The sequence below is a fragment of the Anastrepha ludens genome, chromosome 4, assembly GCF_028408465.1.
Source record: "Anastrepha ludens isolate Willacy chromosome 4, idAnaLude1.1, whole genome shotgun sequence".
NCBI lineage: Eukaryota > Metazoa > Arthropoda > Insecta > Diptera > Tephritidae > Anastrepha > Anastrepha ludens.
In genome coordinates, this window is record NC_071500.1 from 41,278,371 (window position 1) to 41,302,317 (window position 23,947).

At 35.9% G+C, this 23,947-nt stretch overlaps 1 protein-coding gene across 1 annotated transcript in view; it reads left to right on the plus strand.

Annotated features, from left to right (window-relative positions):
* The window catches only part of LOC128862065 (uncharacterized), a 354,012-nt gene that overhangs the window by 329,015 nt on the left and 1,050 nt on the right, over nt 1–23,947 (plus strand). Inside the window, exons 24-25 of the mRNA XM_054100472.1 lie at nt 3,170–3,383; nt 11,978–12,231. Of these exons, the coding sequence (XP_053956447.1) occupies nt 3,170–3,383; nt 11,978–12,231 (468 nt within the window). The remainder of the gene's footprint in view (nt 1–3,169; nt 3,384–11,977; nt 12,232–23,947) is intronic.

Below are 23,947 nucleotides of genomic sequence, written 5' to 3' on the forward strand. Positions count from 1 at the left end.
TGTAATAAGGTCATTTAGCACACCGAGTTTATAGACACCTCACTGACTTTTGCCCACACAAAAATTAGAAACACCACACATTTTTCACCTCAAGACACAACACATTTCTCACCTCGACATTAAACCAATTAAATTTTTACTATAATATTTTCGTATTTTTGAAATAATAAGCGAATACGTAAAATTTATTACATAATTTTTTTTTTCAATTACATTAAAAAAAAACGATTTAAAAAAAAAAATTTATAAAAAAAGTTTGCGCCGGGAATTGAACTCGAGTCGAACATGTGGCGAGGAAAAATAGGTGGTGCGTTTATTTCTTCGACTGCTTATTTTTTTACCATTTTGTTACTTTTGAAATGATAAGCGGATACATAAAATTTATTACAAATTTTTTTACGATTACATTAAAAAAAAAAAATTTAAAAACGAAAAAAAAAAATTTCCACCGAGAATTGATGGCGAGTCACGTGGGGAGGATAAATACGCAGAGCGTTTATTTCTGCGCCTGCGTTGTGAACAAAAGGTTTTGGGCATGCGCGCGACGCGAATAAATTTTAATAAAGTTCTGAAAGTAATTCATGAAGTTTTTCATTACACACATATGTACATAAATGAACGTATACTTTATATGTAAATAAATGATGGTATATGATAATATACATAAGTACATAATATGTATGTACATGTCAATAGGAGGTATTTGCATTCAGAAAAAAAGAACGGTTTAAGATAAATCAACAATTATTTTATATTGTATGTCAATATATAGTTTATGTATTCGACAGCATTTACATACATATGTATGTATGTACATTTGTATATGAAAAACAATAATGCACAAGCGCAAGAAACGGATGAATAATATTCTCTATTGACTGTCTGGCCCGATGGAAGGTACTCATGGTGGACTATGCCTTGGCAATCGAAGGAAACAGTCAACATCACCTTCCCGGTTCTTTTTGCTCATAGGGTATACATATCCCATCTTTTCACTGACGGACAAGAAGACGGTCGCAGTTGTTGTTTTTTATATGCATACATTTTGCGTTCGTTGAAGGTTTGTATATATTTAATTATATATATTTATATACATATTCGTGTATGCGCGTTTGGCTTTCTGGATGCATCCATGGATATTAGAATATTTTCTCATCAATATGTGTATGTAAGTAGTTCAGATTTGACTAAAGAGATTAAATATAGGAATGCATATTCATATGATTGCCTTTATGGCTGTTTTACATATAAATCAATTCAAAAGAAGTATGAATAATGTTATATAGAAAATAAATTTCTAAATAACAGGTATTAGAAAAACCTGAATACACTATTTTAAATCAATTCTAATTAAACCAAATATAAAAAATGAAATAAAAATATCGAACAAAAAACCGCGTACAGGATTTGAACCTGAGTCAAAATTGAGACTATGTACCGCACACACAACACGTCTTTCACGATTGCGCTAATCTATAATCACTAAAGAAATTTTCTAAATCACTCATTTATTCGATTCGCAGTTTTATATGCACATATTCTGCGTTAGTTGAAAGTTTGTATGCGTAATTATATGCATATGTATCTGTGTATGCGCGTTTGGCTTTCTGGACGGATATTAGAATGATATTTTCTCATCAATATAATTTGGATTTGATGAAAGAGATTATAGACATATGTACATATTTTCTGTTTTGATTGATTTACAATATATAAAAATCAGGTCATATCCAGTACGAACTATTTTATACCGAAAAGAAATTTCCATTTATAAAATACAAAAAAACATTATTTTAAAGAAATTTTAATTAAAATAAACTCAAAAATTTTACCAAACTTTCCTGGTTTGAATTGTAAAAAAAAAATGTGCAAGAAAAAAAATATGACTTCAGGACTTGAACCTGAATTATATACGTGCCAAAACACAAAACGAATAATTCCACCGACTATAGCTTCTGCACCACAAACTAACTGTCGCGTAGCCTTCTTAATTTCGAATGTATTCGCTTCGATTTCCTTAGTAGTGTGCCGAAAAATCTTATGAACTTCCTCAGTAGTTTGGTAAACGCAGAAAATATCTGAATTCCTGTCCTAGCGTGGTAAGTAAATATAGAAACCCTCCACTCGCGTCACTCGCGTGGTAAATATCTGCAATTCCCACCTCGTGAGGAAGGTTGAATTTGAAATTACCTTAGTTTGAATCTACAAATTAGAACTCGAAAAAAGCTCATTTAACATTTGCACCTTCTCATTGCATTAACATTCTCTGGTTTTACTGCTGCGGAATACCGTTAAACGGAAAAATATTTGGATGCATATTTATTTTCGACAAAGCGCAGTCTTCACTTGAATTATCAAAATCCTTGGCTCAGTAGATTAAATACGATTGGTTTAATATCATTCCTTAAAAATGATTGCATCTAATGAAGTGAACACGACTGTATGTGTGTAGGTGTAGGTGTATGTTTGTTTATGAATACAGTGACTGATTTGCTAAATCGTTAAAAGCATACAGAAATTCCAGTTAGTGTTGTTTTCTTGCATTTCTTGTTTATACATATTTACAAACATGCATATGTGTGGAGGCATGTATAGGGTTTTTCAGTAAGAGCGCTTCAACTTTTGAACTTTTTTGAATAAAACACAAACGGTTTGACTTTTTTAACTAATTTTTTTTTATTATCGAGTTTGAACATATACATTTAAGTATGAGATTCGATTTCTTTTGCATGACCACCGCGTGCACGTTTTACGAAGTCCAATCGTTGAACTCAATTTTCGACCACTCTTTTGCATAAATCGGCCGAAATTCCAGCAATTTCGCGTTCAATATTGGCTCTGAGCTCACAAATCGTCGCCGGCTTGTTACTGTAGACCAATGACTTCACATAACCCCAAAACGGGACGGCTTGTTAAATGGACCGTACAATGGCCGTAATGCTCTTAAAGTAGCAGCAACAGAACGATTATTTTCATAAAAAATTTGCACGATTTGCAATCGTTGCTCAAGTGTGTAGCGTTCCATGATGAAATGTATACTAATGAAAAAAGTTAAAGCGCACCTATTGAACAACCCTATATGTACATGCATTTTTTTTTATCGAAACTCGCTTCATCAACTACTAGTTTTCCATTTCAATCATACCATATTCCATGTATGTACTAACAGGTGCTGCAAGAGATGCTCGAACAAATTGACCGACAGCAACGTATCAAATTGAAGCTTGACAATCTGTCAATACCATCACCGGAATGTCATCGTCCATTGAGACATCAATTCTCTTCGGATAACATGAATGCACCACCATTCAATATACCCAATTTGCGAATCGATCAGCGAAAAACATTCAGTGCTGAGGGTATGGCACAGAAGAACTCTGGAGGTACGTACATACATATAACACACACTTCTTCCCACACACATATGTACATGTAAATGCATTCGAGATCAAAAGCAAATGCAAATAGGCATACTCAAATACTTGTTAGCTCGTACATATGATATGAATTCGTACCATACATACCCATATATGTACATATGCTGGGGAAACAAATATGCACATGCTTGTATGTACATATACTCGTATGTATGTATAGCACATGTGAATGCACATAAGTACACAACAAAACAGACATAAATTTGCAGTTTCTGTGTTTGTAAATACATTTGAAACAACAACAAGAAGCGAAATTTTATCAGATTTTGTTCGCTATATGTCCACCTTTTATTAATTTTAGTTCAAGTATCCGATTTTGTAACTATTTTTAGATAATGCGACCCTGCTAAGCATGACACAAAATCGTAGAACATTTTTTTCTAATAACGCTCGCTCCTCGGCTGACAATGATAAACTTCCAAGTGAAAAAACTTCTGCCTAAATCCATCTGCCGTTCGAAAGTGGCATAAAACTCCTTTTGTGAAAAAACGGCAAAACACCCACCTTAAATAGAAGCAAGACTTCTGTCAAACACTCAATGAAGGGTGTACATATGTAAAAGGTCTTTCAAAAGTGAAGCCTAGATGTTAAAAGTGAATAATTCCTAGACGGTACCCTTTTTATGTTATCTTTGATATTTGTCGAGTAGGAAGATATACAATTTTAAACGATAGCAAAGCGCTTTAAAATTATTGAACCTTATTGTGATCTATGAAAATGGTCGATCTTTCAGAACAACATATCGCAAAATTCATGATTTTCTTTATGGAAATAATTGTCCGAAAGAGCCGGCAATCTAAAGGTTGATTAAAAAATTTCAAGAAACTAGTTCTGTCGGGAATAGAAAAAGGCTCTTACTGATTTTGCCTGCAGACGTGATCATGGTGGTCATTTAAATGATGTAATTTTTCACATATTAAATGTTAAGGGCGGTGTATGAATAAAAATAGGGAAACCTGAAATAATCTTAGTTTTTACATGCATTTTTTTTAAACAACACCTAGGCGCGTCTTTTGAGATATACTACTCGTACACATATACTTACTTATAAATGTGTCAATTAATAATACATCTTTTTCACATCATTAAAAACTGGTATGTCTTTCGGCTATGCAATTAAATAGACGCAGCAGGTTACCTGTTAACTGCCTGGCATAATTGAAAATGTCGAAAAAAGTCCAGTGAATCAAAAACTTAAATCTGCAGATTAAGGACAAAACGAGGGTTAAAGCCTTTGAAAAAATATAAAAATAATTAAATATATTAAATAAATAAAAAACTCATAAATATGATGTCATGTTAAACCACCTTAAATTGCTCCTTCTGACTCCCGGACTGGTGTATCGTCTTCCAAGCTGAGATCTACGCTATAGGCAAAGCAGCAAAAACGATGCAACTAATGGACTTACCTCCAGCTAACCTTACACTTTTTGTTGAAGTGGTTGCTCCCGCTTATCCAACAACACAACATCACACTTTGGTGGGTTCCCGGCCTCTCTGGAGTGGAGGGAAATGAAAGAGCGGCTCAGTGTGCAAGGAAGAGCTCTGAGCTTTTCCTTAAGCGAGTGGTAGAGGACATAAGCATTCTTCTAAACGAACTATACACTGCGATTGACTTGAGCGTAATAGCAGAAACCAATGCACCAGCCGTGTACTTTTAGTAGTGGTTGAATCTGAGGAAGTTTCTGCTGATGGTTCATTGTGGATTTCATCGACCGGCTAGAGTCGATTGACATATCGGCAGGTGTTAAGCTATGAAAACGATTTCTTAAAAATTTTAGCAAGTCGTGAGTAGTTTGTTGTTTATTTGCTGGATTGATGAATTCTCCAGGAAGACGAACCGGTTCACCATACACCAATTCAGCGGCCGTCGTAGAAATGTCGTTTTTCCATGAAGCGCGTAGACCTAGGAGTACGATTGGAAGTGCGTCATACCAAGTATTATTGTGGCACAGCCAGTGGAATAGCTTCAGGAAATCTAGTGAAACGGTCGATTATTGTCAGGCATTGGCGAAAGCCATTAGAAGAAGGCAGTGTAATAAGATCAACATGTATATGCTCGAAGCGCTGAGACGGTAACTGGAATCTCGCTGGTGTTGTAATCACATAACGTTGAATTTTGTTTCGCTGACAATCAATGCAGGATCTCGCCCATTCGCGACAATTCTTATTGATTGATGGCCAAATATAGCGGCTGGTTAAAAGCTTCTGTGAACATCGTATTCCGGGGTGATAGAGAGAGTGTAAAGAATCGAATACCGCCCTCCTTAGAGATGCCGCTACGAATGGACGAACTGTTCCTGAGGATACATCACACTATAAGGTAGTGTTATGCTCCGGAAAATGCAGATTTTTTAATTGAAGCGTCGAGTTAGGATTAGCGATAAGCTGTTGAAGCTCTGCGTCACCTTTTTGAGCATCTGCTAACTGTTGAGCTGTCACAGGGGCTGAGATTGTTTCTATTCGTGATAGTGTATCGGTCACTATATTGTTCGGCCCACTGAGATGCTTTATTTCTGTGGTGAATTGGCCTATAAAATCTATCCGGCGGAACTGCCGTGGTGTAGCGCGCCCTGATGTTTGCTTAAAAACATATTGCAGCGGCTTATGGTCAGTATATATCACAATATGCCGGCCCTCGAACATATACCAAAAATATTTCACCGCATCGTATATTGCGTGGAGCTCGCGATCGTAAGTTGAAAGCTTGCGCATCGATTCTGGTAGCGTCCGGCTAAAGAAAGCAAGTGGTTGCCATGAATTGTTCGAGCGTTGTTGTAACACTGCTCCGATCGCAGTATTTGACACATCTGTGAAGATGGCCAATTCAGCATTGGTATTCGGGTGTGCTAGCTGGGCGGAGTTGGCTAGGGCCTCTTTGGATTGTTCGAATGAATCTTTATGTGCTTTTGTCCATGTTACTGGATGTGAGCCTTTAACACTTGGACCAGCTAATGCTTCGTTCAGTGGTCCGAGTAACTCCGCCGCGTTTTTAATAAATTTCCGATAGAAATTAACCATGCCAATAAAACCTCGCAGTTTTTTTACTGTTATTGGTGGCGTTAGTTGCCGAATCGCACTGACCTTTTCGGGCAGCGGTTTTATACCATCACTTGAAATGTGATGGCCCAGAAATTTAGCCTCGGATTGGCCGAAAAACGACTTTGCGTTATTAATTACCAGTCCGTAGTGTTCAAGACGTTGAAACAAAGTTTTCAAGTGTGTGAGATGTTGCGGCTCATCGTCTGAAGCAACGAGTAGATCGTCAATGTACGGGAATACAAACGGTAGATCGCGAGTGATTTCGTCCATGAATCTTTGGAACGTTTGCGCCGCATTTCTCAGTCCAAAAGTCATGAAAGGGAATTCAAACAACCCGAAAGGTGTGATAATTGCTGTTTTTCCAATGTCTTGTTCGGCGACTGAAATTTGATTAAACGCTCTGACGAGGTCTATGGTAGAAAATTTTGTTTTCTTGTATAAATTAGCACCAAAGTCTTCTAAATATCGCACAGGATACCTGTCGGGCACTGTGCGGTCGTTGAGGCGTCGATAATCCCCACACGGCCGCGATTCGCCGTTCTTTTTAGGCGCTAAATGCAATGGAGAGGACCACGGACTTTGAGATGGACGAGCAATTCCCAATTTCAACATTTTGGCAAATTCCTCTTTAGCTACTTTAAGCTTATGTGGTGCAAGACGACGTGCTTTGCTTAACACTGATGGGCCTTCGGTGGTTTTTATGTGATGCACCGTTGTGTGCTTGACAAATTGGAATGCACCGTTAGGTTTGATGATGGCTGGAAATTCTCTTAGAAGAGCGCTGTAGGGCGATTGATTGGGAATCACCTTGATTGACATAATGTGAGATACGTTTCGCACTAGCCCTTGAGATGTTATACCTGAATTTTCATCGCAAATTTGTTTGTTTTTTAAGTCGACTAACAAACCAAAATGGCTGATAAAGTCGGCTCCAATAAGTGGCTTCGTTACGTCGGCGATGACAAAGCACCAGGTGAATTCGCGTCGCAAGCCGAAATCAAGCGTAAGCATATGACGCCCATACGTTTCAATTGTTGCGTTTGTAGCTGTGTACAACTGGTACCCAACGGGAGTTACGTTTGTCTTGATTCGCGAACGAGGGAAAATGGATAAATCAGCGCCTGTGTCCACGAGAAATTGTGTCCCAGAAGCGCGGTCTGTCAAAAAGAGGCGGTGCGATGATGTAATTAGAGAGTCTTTTACCGCCTTTATAGACCCTCTTTCGCGTTTTTCGCAAATTTGCAACCTGGTAGGCATCGTCGAGCATTAGCGCCAAATTTTTTGTGATAAAAACATTGGCCGTCTGTCGACAAACGCACGCGACTGTGTGACGAGCTACGTCTGCCACGAGTTTGTGGACTATGTTGCCTACTACGTGAGTTGCTTATACGGAACGTTTGTAATTGCTTACGTATTTCTGATATTTCGGAGCGTAGTGACTGCTCTTCGGAAATGTAGGAAATGGAGCGTGCGACGTTTGGAATTACCTCGTGAATTTTGTCAGCTAGGCGACTGAGATCTTCTAGTGAGGCGTCGGGCTGTGCTGCCAAGCAAGCGCGTGTTTGTGATGAAAGTTGGGACTACCATCTTGCTTTAATAACGTTGTCTGAAACGTCCGGACAAAGACTACGATGGTGACGAAAAAATTGTGGCGGGGTGCGGTCACCAATTTCCTCACCATCTAAAAGTTGTAGCAGCTTAGCGTCTTTTGACTTCGTAAGGCGCTCGATTAGGGCCGTCTTCAACGAGGTGTACGGTGTTGATGTAGAAGGACGTAGTATTATATCTTCTACCTCCGCTGCTGATTGCGTATCGATCAATGATACTGCATGGTGGAACATGTCGTCTCCATTGCAAACAGATCGAATTCTGAATTGCGATTCCAGCTGGGCGAACCACAGCGCAGGCCGCTCTGCAGAGAACGGTGGCGCGCGAACAGTCGTGCCCGTTATAGGATACATTAGCGGAGGCTGTGTTGATGAGCCTGCCTCGTTGTTTGTTAGTGGAGTTGCTTCGTTCGTCATGACCCTTTAGATGCTTGCGTCGTGTTCAATTCGCCGGAAATTTACAAAAATATACTCCTTGGTCGCTACGTATTTTTGTAGACTGTCGCACAAATCCAGTCTTATGACTATACCTTACCAATAATCGCCGATGTTAGTGGATGAAAGGGCCCGCTTTTAATTAAAGTCGGATATGCTAATTGTAAAAAAATTGTTTATATATAACCCAAGTCGGGGTCACCAATGTAGCGAACACGTGTGAGCCCTTCGATGTGTCGTCTAAGAAGAATGTTCATACGGTTGCTTTCACATTGCTTTGCCTATCAATAGTTACAATAAATGTCGAGACTCGATAGCGGCAGATCTAATGGAAATATTGAGAGAGCTTTTGCTCTCTGTATCATAAGATAGTGACAGTGGTTGCCATATATATATATATATATGTCTATATGTGAGTTTTATGTCAATAATTTCTTAGAGGTTATTAATTTAGTAAATGATAAAATATTTTATTAATTTTAAATAAACGATTTTACAATGCCTTCCTTTTTGAGTTATTGCACCTTTTTCAATAAAACTCGCTCAAACTTCGTACACATATTGCTCCCCACCATAGTTAGACTCAATATCAGGTATTACCGTGCACCCGTATAAACTGCGGAACAATAAGCCCCAGAATGTGCTAAAATTCTTAAAAACCCTTAAAATATAGGGTACCTCAGCAGGCTTTGCACAATACATCCCTTTTAGTAGCAGTGCGCAGTAGCCTAATAATAATAACATCGGTTCAAGAAGGCCCTGACAATCAATAAGTTGAGAGACAAGGTCTAAAACAAGAATAAGCAAATGGGCATATCTTTGTATCTCAAGAAATTGTAGGCTTATAAATTTAAAACAATTATAGTAGAGTGGCATCGAATAAAAGAAATTGAGGGGTTTAAGAGCGAAAGAAAAAAGGAATTCTGGAAGAGAGTGTAGAGTTTTTTTAATTGGTATTCATATAACAGATATGTATGAAAAATTAGCCAAACGGTTGAGTTCTGTTTACTACAAAATATGAGAATGACCGAAAATCTGGCATTTATAACAGACGATGAACGGTACAGGAACATGGTTTCGTAACAGTGCAACCAAAAGTGCAAGCCAAGCCACTGAAATTGTGGATGGTGTTTATGGTGCCGCTTTGGTTTCATCGATTCTGTTTAGGCATTTTTTATTTTTTAAAGAAAATATCGATAAGATCACAGAAATAATCGAAGTTGACCGGTATGTTAGTAGTCGTATCATCGCCAAGGAGCTGAAGATCGATCATAAGACAATTTTACTATAAACCATTTTCGCAAAATATTCCGTAAAAATAATTTATTTCTTTTTCTCCAGACAACACAGACTAAAGCAGACGGTACAATTTTTCATTGCGACCTCGGTTGTTAAGTTGAAGTGGCAGTCGGTCTTTAAATCAACTCACTTAGAAATTTGCTGATCCATTGTGATACCACAGTAGTTGTTTATCTGCTACTCGCCGTTAAATCATTCATCGAATGACTTGAATTTATAAGCGTTTTTTCAGTACCTTTCATGCTATTGAATTCATTGGCAATTTTCATCATCTGCGTTGTAAAACATACCTACATAGGTCAAATGAGTCCTTGATAAAAGAGATACGAATCACAGCAAAAAGAGTAATTCAAGTTTTCCTGATATTATATTTTATTTTCTTGCCCCAAAAATTACTGTTATAATACAAATTTTTAAAACCAAAACATAGCCGACGTTCATCGCAGCGAACATCACAAAAAACTAATTTGTATTTATGGTCCAAGTAACTGTTTCGGCTATGAGCAAAATTCTATCCAATATGCTACGGTTGCCTTGCTTATAAATAAAAGGTGATCAGATTCGATATATTTCTTCTTATAGGACCATTTTTGACAGATCTCACGTGACTACTGTCAAAGTAAATTATTGACATTTCATTATGGAAAGACTTATGTCCAACAACGTTTATAAATCGTACAATTATAGTACTAAAATCGACGCTCTGTGAAAAGTGTTCATCGAGTGCTCAGGTCACCCTACATTTTTGGCTTTATGGCTACGCCAATAAGCAAAATCGCCATATTTGGCCTGAAGAGCTCCCCGAAGTCAGTCAAGGACAGCCTTTGAAAATAACTGTTTGGTGCGGCCTATAGGCTGGAGGAATCATTGACCCATATTATTCAAAGACGAGGCTAGCGCCAATGTAACAGTAAATGGCGAACTTTATCGCGCCATGACAAATTGCTTTTGATGGCGAGTTTTGACTTTGATTGAAGCTCGTTATCTGTAAAACATTTGGTTTCAACAAGCTACAAGCTACAAGCCACACAATTCGTGATACATTGGATTTACTTCGTCATAAATGCTTTGTGGATAAAAAAACTTCAATTGAGACATTTTAAGCCAACATTACTAAAGTTATTCACGAGATACCGTCCGAAATCCTCCGGTTGGAGTCATTCAAAATTGGTGTTTAGGGATGACCCAATTACGGCTCAGTTGCCGCCAACATTTGAAAGGGATTACCTTTAAAACATAAATGTCATGAATCGTTCTACACAAAAATAATAAAAATTTAAAACACGATACCTCTAAATCAATCACCCTTTATTTATTTAGTACTACAATGCACGGCTTACTAATGATCATCGGATGGCCCTTTTTCTTTATTTATTTAAATGTGAACTCATGGTATTTAGGAATTGTTAGAATCATATTTTAATAATACTTGCCATTTAGAAAGTACAGACCATTTTATATTGATATGCTCATGGAATGACCTTAACGATTCAGAAGCGTTAACTGATTTTGTTGTGACAGAACGAAAATAAACAATTCAAAATTTAGCTACAGAGCTTCGAACGATTGATTCTTTTTTTATGAAGCAGAAAGAATTGATGATTTTTAACCATATTTTTGCACATAACCGCGCCTTCTTTAGAGACTCCTTCAAATTATGTTAAAATCTTTCCGAACCGCTAAGTTTTAAAATGCAAAAACTCCTCGCAAACCGGAGCACTCATTTTTTTCTTGCGCTGTTGTTTAAATGGCGGAAAAAAAGTCCAGGGTATTCCATTTTATTTAAATTTTGTTCTTTTACATCACGAGTACAGTCTTCTGTTATAACTTCAGCTTTTTCCAACTGTACTCGTCTTCCGTTATTAGGGCAGCTTCTTCTTATTTTTATAAATCTTCAAAACGTCGGATAGGCGCGTACGCCATAGCCGACTGTTGCTTCGCGAAGTTAATGCATTAACTACGTATTTCAGGGCTTTATTTTGTTTAGGGACTTTGATGTGTCGAGTATTACTACTAACAGAAGTGAACCAAAATAAACCTCTATACATATATACATATTTACAGATATACGAAAATATGTACCATATTTTGCGCAGCCATCAGCGGGCGATATGTTGATTCGAATATTTTTAATTTTTGCAGCTCGTTTATTTACAGGTTCCGGCATGCTGGGAGGTTCGTGGTTCGGTTGCTCGTTATCATCGCCCGATAGTAACTTCCCGCGTGCTGCTAATGCATTCCCCAACTGGCGTCTCTCGGATAACACTTTGAAGAAACCGAAAACACGCATAGCGCCATCGTGTGCATCCTCGCCTGGTGGAACACCAGGCTCTGGACTGCCAACACTGCGACACTCGAGCATCGGACCACAGGAGCGACGTGGCTCGACAATCAATCTGTCACCGCCTACTGTAAGTAGCCGCCTTCCTTGCACCACATCCAACTCCAATTCATCTTACAGAGTCTGCATTTGTATGCGCGCTCGCTGATTTACATTTGTTGACCCTGTTCATTGAATTTAGCTTCTTTTCTATTGCTTCGTTTTTCTTTTTTGTTTGGTAAATCCGTTGCAAAGAAGCTTAATGTGTTTACAATTTATGTTTTGCCTAAGTATGTAGTTATAGGTTGGGCGGGGTTACTCTGTGCTACTTTTATTGTGATTAATAAAAAAAATTCTTTATATATGTATATTGTTTGTAGTGAAATTTTACTTTCTCAAAACAAGTAAATTTATACATATACCTGCATAAATAGTTCGTCCATTTAGTGAATTCAAAAAAAAGTTGTACATTCTATGCAAACGCTTTACTATCGCATAGCCCTATAAATTGTTCATATAAAAACTGTTTTTTTATTTTTGAAGCAGCTTACACGCAGATATTTTTTAGTTAGTTAGAAGCTACTTTTTATTATTTCTGTAAAAAAAAAACGAAAAGAAGAAAACTGAATTTATCATCAGTATTGATGAAGTGGTTAGCGTAGAGGTGGAATGGGTTGCGTGAAACTGTTTAAAGTTAGTTTTGAAACCTTTTAATAAAAAAATGTCAATCCTATAATATTATATACACCTATACCGCTAGTTACAGTAACCGCTTCATAATTATATATTCTTATTTCAATTCCAATTTATTGTTTTCTCATGTACTTATTTGCATTTTGCCGTTATTTATGCCCTTCGAAATTTATTTACGATTCCCGTTTGATGGTATTCGAAACCTCACACCCTCAATATAATTTCAAATAAACTGTTTTCGTTGGAATGTAATTGTTATTAATTGTTTTCTTACGCTGATTTTTTGTATGGCAAGGTTAACAAATAAAATATGAAAAGTGTAGAAATTTGAAATAGAATACATATCTGGGAGTGGTTTAATAAGTCTTGGAAACTCTATTCTAAATAATCACATTTTCGCTCAATGTGATTCGTTCAACTTTTCTCCAATTTTTGGTGTCCACCTAATTATAAGATACGCTCAAAAAATGCTTCCCGTTCATAGGTGACCTCTTCATTTGACCTGTACTTCAAAAAATTATTATCTTTCATAAATGACCTCTTCATTCGACCCAAACATCTTACCGTTGAACTATTTCTTCATATTGAGTAACAGAAACTAATCGTAGGAGAAAATGTAGGATGAGAAAGCAATAAGCAACCTTCGTTTCGTAGATTTTTAGCTGCCTATGAGTGAGCTAAAGTAGTCATTACTCTTGAACTCTAGACTCTTGTATCAAGAGAAGAGGCTGTTTGAAGCCACTTTGTATTTTTGTCTATGCAAACGTGAATCAAACATGGTGCATTTGATTATTCGAGTCAATTATGTGTTGTTGTTTAATATGCAAGGCCTATTATTTTATTCCCGGCCGCCGTAGCCGAATGGGTTGGTGCGTGACTCCCATTCGAGAGGTTTGAATCCCCGTGCATGAAACAGCAAAATGATAGAAACAGTTTTTTTCTAATAGCGATCGCTCCTCGGCAGGCAATGGTAAACCTACGAGTGTATTTCTGCCATGAAAAAGATCCTCAAAAAAACCATTTGCCGTTCGGAGCCGCCTTTAAATTTTAGGTCCCTCCATTTGTGGAACAACATCAAGACGCACACCACAAATAGGAGGAGCAGCTCGGCCAATCACTTAACAGAAGTGTACGCGCCAATTATATAAGTACATATGTATATATTTTTTATTTCATTCATTTCAATCTTTAAAATAATTTTCATAATGCATCTTTAGAGTTCTTTAGAACTTCTGTTTTCCCCCTTCAAGCGTCTCAAAACGCTTTCCGCGAAGTGGTAGCTTGAGGTATGCGAACAGGAAAAAGACAAGTGGGACCATGTGAAGTGAAAACGGAACTTTTTTTTAAGTTGAATAGTCATAGTCGTATATTTAGTCGATTTCGTCGTATACACAAAAGTATAGGCCTCATTGTAGGGAGTGGGAAATGTTAAGCTGCATTCGCTATTTGATAAATTATAATTTTGATAACTGAAATTATATTTGACAAATGAAATTATATTTGATAAATGCTTAACCTTATCTATGAGTTGTAACTTTTAAACATTTAAAGTTGTACATGACTCAATTCCGTTCTACCGGCCAGACACGAGCATATTTTTGTATTAATATAAATACATAACTGTTTTCATTTATTTCATGTGAGTGTCAGTGTGTTTTTTTATTTTGCCGTGGTGTTTTCAAATTTTCATGCCGATTCATAAAATTCCTTATTTTAATGTAATACTCGTACATCTGAGTGACTGCAACCGTCACAGCTACTTTTCTCAAAGATCAAAATCGTAAACGTTCAATATCTACTTAATGTACGTGTCCTGATTATATATATGTACATACATACATATTTGCAGCTATCTTTATAGGCGTGCAAATGTTTTTCGATTCCCCATTAAATCTGAGTGTTCCGCAGCGTGAGCTTTTCTAAATTTCTCAGTTAATTACGTAAATACATCAAGTTTCACTATGTGACTATCTCAGTGGGCATACATATGTATGTGTGATTTAATGTTCGTTTTGGTTTTGTATTGATTTTCGTATTATTTTCAATCTCTAAGCAAATTCTCTACCAATGTGTGCATTCCATTGTTTATCCAACCATATTTTTTATTTCATTTACTTTCGGTTAATTGGAAATTATCGCAGCTTGCACGGAGCATGATCGTGAGTACACGTTTTCGCTTTGACTTTACAACGCGTGATGTACAAATGATTTATTTATCCACTGTTTCACACACACACAAAAGCATATAAAAACATATCTACAAGTACAACTATGTTTCTCACTTATTACACACAAATATAAACAAATGCATTCAACTGTCCTTTGCCTACTCTAAAATGCTTACTATACACCTATGCTTTTTGTACACTGCCGGAACACTTGATCTTCATATGCATACCTGATAGTGGAGTTCAAATATGCTTACTAGCGAGTTACTCGAGATCAAATTTAACAGGCTGAATTGAGCAATAGCTGCTTGATATCCTCAACACTTGCGCGGGGGTCCAAACTACTAGCAAATATAGGACAGTTTTCCTCATTGTTAGCAAATATTATTATTTTTTCGATTATATCGCTCTATTCGCTAGCACAGTTTCGAAATCATGAGCGTAAAATAAGCATTTACGAACTCTACTACAAGTATGGATTTTTCAATAAATATTTTCCTTACTCCCAATAAACGTTTTGTTCTATCTCAAGTTGAGGGGAATTTGATAACTAACCATTTTCTCAAAGCTTCAGCTTTAGTTCTCAAATCCATCTAAACTTACCGTTGATAAACGTTCTCCAACTAAAAGGCACAATTTGAATATGCTTAGTTCTCAAATTGAAGAGTCCTCAACTCCATGGAATGGAATCCATTGCTCTCATATTAGTTTGGGAAAAAATAAATGTATTACTTTCTCGGCAGATGGCTATAGTGATTGATATTGAAAGGTCGATAAAATCACAGAAAGAATCCAAGTTCACCGGCATGTAAGTAGTTGTACTATCGCTCAAGAGCTAAAGATCGACCATAAAACAGTTTTAAATCATTTGCGCAAAATAAAAAATGAAAATAATGAATTTCTTTTGCCCCAAGCTAATATTAAGTCAAAGCAGTGCCAATGATACGAAAAAAATACCAAATTACGATAACAAATTAATGTTTGTTAGTGAATATGGTATTATGATTCACGTAAAAAATAGATTATTAAATTTGCATTCATATGTGCATGCAGCGTTCAAATTTAAAACCAATTTACTAAACGATAAATTAATAATATTTCAAAAACAACAAGTGTTATTTATAGTGTATTTAATTTAACTACATGTAAAAAATTATATTTACATTCAACCATTTTATACTGGAAGTAAAAATAAATAAATTCGGAGAATTCATGTCAAAATTAATACTCATACATAAATATCATAGAATGCGCCCGGATAGGGAAGGTTAAAAAGTCACCTTGCATCAGACATAGAACTTAATAAAAGGTTATAGGAATATACTAATAAAGAGGTTTGTGATGATACAGTTCAAAATGTGTTCAATAAAAATAAACGCCACGGGCAAACTGCGCGAAAGAGCGATTTATTGAGCGCTCGAAAGAAATTTGCCTCAAGGTATAGACTTTGGGAAAATGGTAAACAGAACCAAATCACTTCCTTTTGCACTTATTCTATTGTTTTAAGGTAGTACACACTGATGTAAGCAAATATAACTTAAATGGCCAGAATGGCCAGTGTTATGACTGCAGAAAGCCCAATACTGAATTTGAGTTGAAGAATATAAAGGCTAATTCTAAGCATGGAGATGGTTTTATGATAGTGTAGGGTGTGCTTCAAGTGCAGATGTTGGAAAGAAGCGCTTAATAGAATACCTTCTGGATATCTTCTTCTTCCTGATTGGCGCGATAACCGCTTATGTCGAGATTAACAAAGCACGTCAGGCGTTTCTTTCTCGCGCTAACTGGCATGAGTTGAAACCAAGTCCTTCTGCACCTGATCTTCCTCTGCTACCACCAGCTGGTGCCGGTCGAATACTTTCAGAGCCGGGGGGTTTGTATCCACTCGGATGACATGACCCAGCCAACGTAGCCGCTGGATCTTTATTTTCTGTACAAAGGTCCAAAATCTTCCGCAGAATATTTCTCTCAAACACTCCAAGGGACGCCTCATCGAATGTTGTCATCATCCAATCTTCTGCGCCATACATTAAAACGGGTATGATAAGAGTTTTGTAGAGTGTTAGTTTTGTTCGTCGAGAGAGGACTTTATTACTCAATTGCCTACTTTGTCCCAAGTTGCCCTTACTTGGCAAGAGAGATGTTCCGTTCAATTTCAAGACTGACGTTATTATCAATATTAATGCCGGTTCCTAAATAAATGAAGTCCCTTACAACCTTGAAATCATATCTGCTTACGGTGACGTGCGCCGACCGATAAGCGAGTGTGCCGACTGTTTGTGAGCTGCTTGATGACAGGAGATACTTCTTTTTGTCCTCGTTCACTACCAAACCCATTCGCTTTACTTCTTTATCCAGATGGAGAAATGGTTCCATATGTAGAAGTCCACGCAAGTGGAGAAAGTCATTGCTTTTTATTCACTTGAGAGAAGTCAGGACGATTCTTCTGCATATGGTCCAAGCAGCTCACAACTTCGGGCTAGCGCAAAAATCCTCTGCGAAGCTTCCGAACACCCGTTCGATAGTGCGCTAATGTGAAAAGGCGAAGCAATCAAGCAAAGCTGCCCAGCAAAGCTGTTTGACCTGCCCAATAAAAACGAAAACGAAGTCTTCCGGATATGCCAAAAGGATAAATGAGAGAATGCCTTCTGGATAAATTGCAACAGCCAAATATGCGTAAAGTGAAGTTAAAGGGCCGAACCCTTAAGTATATTGCACAATATTGTTTTCTATCAGAAAACAATCGGTTTATCTACAAATGCCCTAACTTACTTTAAACACCCGCTCAATTGTCTGATATCAATAAATCGGGTTTGACCAGAAAACTAAGAAATAAAGTTCTTCGCAACACAAACGAGCTGAAAGAAGCTGTGAAACCCCAATGACGTTTGAATGCTGAAATAAAAGCCCTAAATACCGAATGGAAGATTTGTAAAATATTTTAAGGGCACTCAATTTTGTATGCTTCTTCGTTGGAACACGAATTCATGATTTAATAATTTTTTTTTTTTTCTCAGCCTAAAATTGTGGAATGTAAATTCGAGATTTAATTAATTTACAGGTCTATCTACCAGCCATGTTACTTATTTTCATGTTGAAAATTTGTCATTTTCAAGCAATAGGGATGCCATCATTTTGTCAAATCTTTCCTAACACATAATAAAATTGATAACAAACATTTGAGAAAAAATTTAAGAAAATATTTAGTTTCAAATTCTAATTTAGTTTCAAATTCCATTTAGTTTCAAAATTGAGAACTAGGATTTTTTCAAAAGTTTGAGAATACTTTTTCAGGTACAGCGTATATATTTAAAATACATGCATATATACTTATACAAATTAATTACATTTATTTTGAGAAATGTAAAAAAAATTATTTTTTCGGAGCAAGCTCCTTGTTATTTATTCACTTGTCAATTATCAACTAAACTTTACAAAATTTCTTAAAGCTAATTTAACCTATGCATTCCCTCAATCACCTGTTTTGCCGCGTGACCATATTCGCGGAATTTCACTTGTTGCCGTTCACACGGTTTATTACAGACATAGCGTCAGCGAAAAGATCGAGCAACTGAGGTGGATCAACTTTCAGCGGAAACGCGTGTAGTGAATGAATTTTAAATATAAGTAGCGTTAACTCCTCCCTTCTTAAAAACGATTGTCCTCGATCGTCTTATTAGAAATAGGGTAGGTCATGTAGTCGAAGATTTGAATAACTAACGACGTTTCCTAGTTGGTTATTATTTGTGTTAATTGATGCATCTGGGAGATTCGGTAAGGTGCTGGTCCTTAGGTCGACTAATTTGAATGGTTCCGTTGGTACTTCTTGGATGATTATTTTTGATGTGGGTTTTATCCAAAATTTGAAGGTTATTATTATTGCTGTGAAGATTATTGCTAGTCCTAGCATTGCGCTCTTATTTATTGTCGAATCTGTTCTTAACAGATTTATCTTTTTCGTGTTGTTAATATGTAGTTCGTTGAGGGCTTCTAATGATAAAATGTTGATGCGTTCCCTTTCTAGCGGTGTTGGCTGTATGATCGCTGGTTCTGCTGTCAACGTAGACATTTCGATATTGGTGAAAGTTTCGTTATTGATGCTCAATGATGTGTTGTGAAACTTGATTAGATAAGTACCAGTAATTGTTCGCTGCTCTTTTTCCGTTTTTAGTGTTCCATTGAAGTCGTTTAGTAAGATTATCCCAGGCTGTATTTCCTCGATTGTTGGTACGTGTTGATTATTACTTATTGTGCAAAATGATTTTCTACTATTTAATATTTGAGGGATGCAGGTGCTGTTACTAATATTAATTATGTTATTTCTCTCACAAATTTTTATTTCATTGTATTTCATACATTTATTCTTAATTCCATATATTTCATTTTTGTTTTTTAGTATTTCTTCGAAATCAAGTTTAGTAATTTCTTTATTTCTCTTAACTGGTCTTATTATAATATTCTTATAAGTAATATTGTTTGTTAGTGGTATTTTTACCAAATATAAAATTCTTGACTCCTTAGTTATTACGTTAACTTTTGCATATTCTAATGCTTCTTCAACTGATGCGAATGGCATTCTTTCTTCTTTTAATTTCATGATTGCTATCTCAATTTCTTTTTTATTCAATATTGTATTCATAATTCCAATTTTAGCCCATTGAATGGCGTACTTAATGTTTACTAATTCTTCTTTAATAATTCTTATTTTACTTTCCAGATTCAGAGTTATTTCACTTATTACATAATTGTCTTTTCTTATCGAATTTAGTAGTTGATTTCCTAATGTTGTTAAGTTGTTAATTCTTTCATTGAAAACTTCATTAATTATTACTTGATCATTATTATTTTCCTTTAGTTTGTTTAGATCATTATTCAAAATATCAAAATCTTCGCGGTCAGGAGTACCAGCAATGTACTCTTCCATGCCGTACCTAATGCATTAATAGCTCTCTTATTTCTAAATTCCATTTTTGGTTTTATGTTCGAAAGTATTACTAAGGATATGTCTATCTGAGACTTAAGGATGGGGTAGAAAAGGTTGTTAGCGGGAATATTCTTGTTAAGGTAGATTAGTACGTCTTTTAAAAAATTGTCGTATTGGTCCAGGTCAATATGGAGTACTATCTTGAATGTCCCTTCTTGTATTTTAGCTTGTCCGTCATTGATCGTTATTAAATGATTTTTAGAGTAGTCTAGTATTTCCATTTCTGTTAAGCTAGTGGTCGTTATGATTAGTATGGTTAGTATTAGTAGGATGTCCTTGTTGTCTGTCATATTGTTTCTATAGAAATCAGAAAATTGTTAGTTTTTGTTATAAGGATTATAATTATAACTATTTTGTTTTATGTAAATTTTTATTATTGCCTAATTAATCCTTTATGAATTGTTCTGCCTGATTGAGTGATAACTGTACTATTTTTGTTTTCTTTTACCGTTTCTTCTTTGTATCTACATGAAAGTTTGTTTCCTATTCTTTTGTTGGTTTTTACAAATATAATATCTCCTGGGTTATAGTCTTTAAAAACTTGTCTATTTTTATTGTGATAGTTAAGATCCTTTACTTGTTTTGCTTTCAATCTATTAATATTTTCATTTCTATCTTTTTGTAATTCCAAAGGATTTGTTGATACTCTTCTTCCGAAGAATAACTCGATTGGTTTTTGGTTGGTAGTGGAATGAATTGTGTTTCAGTTAAGTTAAAGGCTGATGGTCCGTAAAGATTTGCACTTTTCGTGACCCGTAGAGATAATTACGTAAATTGTTTAGTGACCAGATGATGGCTAACATCTCTTTCTCGTTGGTAGCGTAGTGCTCTTCTATTTCGCTTAATGTACGAGATATGAAAACGATGGGCCTGTCATTTTGAGATAGGACTGCTCCTATTGCATAGTTAGATGCATCTGTGGTTAGTTGGAAGGGTTTTGTAAAATCGGGATAGTTTAGTATTATATCTTCTGTAGTCAAAGAAAGTTTGATTTTGTCGAATGCACTTAAGGCTTCTTCATTTAATGTGATTTGAATATTTTTGGATCGATTTTTGGACACACGTCCATCCTCCCCTCTTAAAAGGGCCGTCAGGGGTTTCGCAAGCTTCGCATAGTCCCTGATGAAGCGGCGATAAAGCCCAGACAGACCTAAAAATGATCTTAAGTCTTTCAAGGTTTTGGGGGCTGGAAAATTTATTATTGACTCTACTTTTTTGGGGTTTGTTTTGAGACCGTTTTCCGAAATAATAAAACCTAAAAATTCTACTTCTGTCTTTAAGAATTCACATTTGTCAAGCTGAATTTTTAAATTTGCTTGTTTCAAGGTATCAAAAATTGTTTTAATATCATTAAAATGGGTTTCTTGGTCTTTACTGAATATCACAACGTCATCGATGTAAACATAACATCGTTTCCCTATGTGATCCCTTAAAATGTCGTCAAGAGCTCTTTGGAAAATAGAAGGAGCATTCTTGAGGCCGAAAGGTAATCGCTTGAATTCATATTTCCCATTATTCACCGAAAAAGCTGTCTTCTCTATATCTGATTCTTTTAAGGGAATCTGATGGAAGCCGCTCTTAAGATCGAGTACTGAAAAGAATTTATTCTTTCCAAGTTCTGAAAGTACTCCATTTATTTCGGGTATTGGATATTTATCTGCTATTGTTACTGAGTTTAGTTTCCTATAGTCTATCACCATTCTATACTTTTTTTCGCCTGATGTGTCTAACTTTTTAGGGACTATCCATACTGGTGAATTATATGGTGATCGAGATGGTCGAATGATGCCATCGCGTAAATACTCTTGAAGTTGTTTTTCAACGTGGTCCTTTAGACACATAGGATAGGGGTAATTTCTTGTATAAACGGGGGTTCCTGATATCGTACGAATTTCTCCTTTTACTGTGGTGATGAATGTTAGTTTTTCATCTGGATCACAAAACAGAGATTTGAAATTTTCCGTTAACTTTTTTAGATTAGCATTTTGAAGTGGTGTTAGATGGTCTGATCTTATGTTGATTACGTTTACGTCCTGAGATATTTGTTGTTTTAGTTTTATTTTAAGGCAGTTTTTAATCAACATGTAATGACTGTTGGTAAATTTTAAGTATACGCTCTACTGATTTCCTCCATGAGTTAAATTCTTCTTGTTTTCCTGAGAATTCTCTAATTGATCTTACTATATCCGGTATTTTATCGAGTTCGCCTAAATTGTTACGGTGTTCCGGATTTATTATTTGATCTGTTCCTACTAAGTCACTGTTCGTATTCCTTATCGCGTTATTCACAATGTTCGTAATTAGTTCACTCAGTCCTGGTATGTTGATAGCATTGTTAGGATTAGGAGGGATTGGTGCTTTAAGGATAGGAGGTCTAATTAAATTATTTGGGTTACTCATTTTGAATGTCAAGAGATAATTTAAATTTGGTTCAAATTTATTAGTTTTATAAAATTTAATTTAGCTAAAGTCCTTTGTTTCAAATTTGCACTTTACAAAATATTTAACTCTTTAATTGGCTCATAAAAATAATTTACAAAATATTTAGCTCTTATTCACTATTATTTTTTATATTTAATTTCTTAATTTATTAATTCACTATTAATTTCTTCAATTTAATTATTCTCTCATGGATTTTCCTTGGATAATAAAACTATTTTCCACTTCGTAACTAAATTTAACAATCGGGCTTTTAAAATTTAACTCTACTTTTTTTCAATTATTTTCACACAATTTCTGGTTTTCTTATTTCTAAATTAATTTTAAATAGTTACCGCCGTTGCCTACACAGAGTCTGTAGGGGGTCCTTTTTGCTTATTTCAGCTACTGGGGGTCTATCAGTACTCCTTCTCGCGAGGTTGTCTGCGAACTGGTCTACAGACGTGGTTGTACTTTGTCCTTTACAGGAGTTGTTGTGGTTTATTGGAGTTTTCGGCACATTTGTGGTGCGCGGCGAGCTGCTTGAGGTCGTCTTGGCACTTAAAAATTGAAGCTATTTGAGGTGCGGCGAGCTGCTTAAGGTCGTCTTAGGCACGCAAAAATCAAAGTCCTTGTAATTATTTGAGGCGCGGCGAGCTACTTGAGGTCGTCTTATGCACGCAAAAATTTTGACTTGCTTGTCCTTTTTACAAATACTCGCGCCGAATTCCTCCTACCACGTTGGGCGCCAATTAATTACATTTATTTTGAGAAATGTAAAAAAAATTATTTTTTCGGAGCAAGCTCCTTGTTATTTATTCACTTGTCAATTATCAACTAAACTTTACAAAATTTCTTAAAGCTAATTTAACCTATGCATTCCCTCAATCACCTGTTTTGCCGCGTGACCATATTCGCGGAATTTCACTTGTTGCCGTTCACACGGTTTATTACAGACATAGCGTCAGCGAAAAGATCGAGCAACTGAGGTGGATCAACTTTCAGCGGAAACGCGTGTAGTGAATGAACTTTAAATATAAGTAGCGTTAACTTACAAATCCACTATCGTTTGTTGAGTTGTTGTTCGTTTTGCGTTGAACTGTTCTTGCGAAATGCATACATATAAACATATATACATTATATATAAACAAATACCTACCACTACTTACTTCACCAAATTACTATATATACAATCATATCGCTATAAGTATATACCTACATACATATATTTATATGCGTTTATTTATTGTTAACATAATGACTACTGTTTAAACGTTTATTGTTTTGCTTCCGTTTAAAAAATTTCGGTTGTGACATTGTATTTTATGTACTTAAAATGTTCTTTTGTGTAATTGGTTGTTCGATTTGTTGCCTAAATGGTTCGTTGTTTTTTATTATTGTTCAACAGTTTCAATAATACGCATTAACCATCACATTTTATTGCAAAAATTTGAATACTACAGTGAATAACTAGTAAACCCAAATAAAACATATTTCCAGCGAAGAAGAATGTGAGTGAATTCAAAAAAATGCGTGAAAAAAAA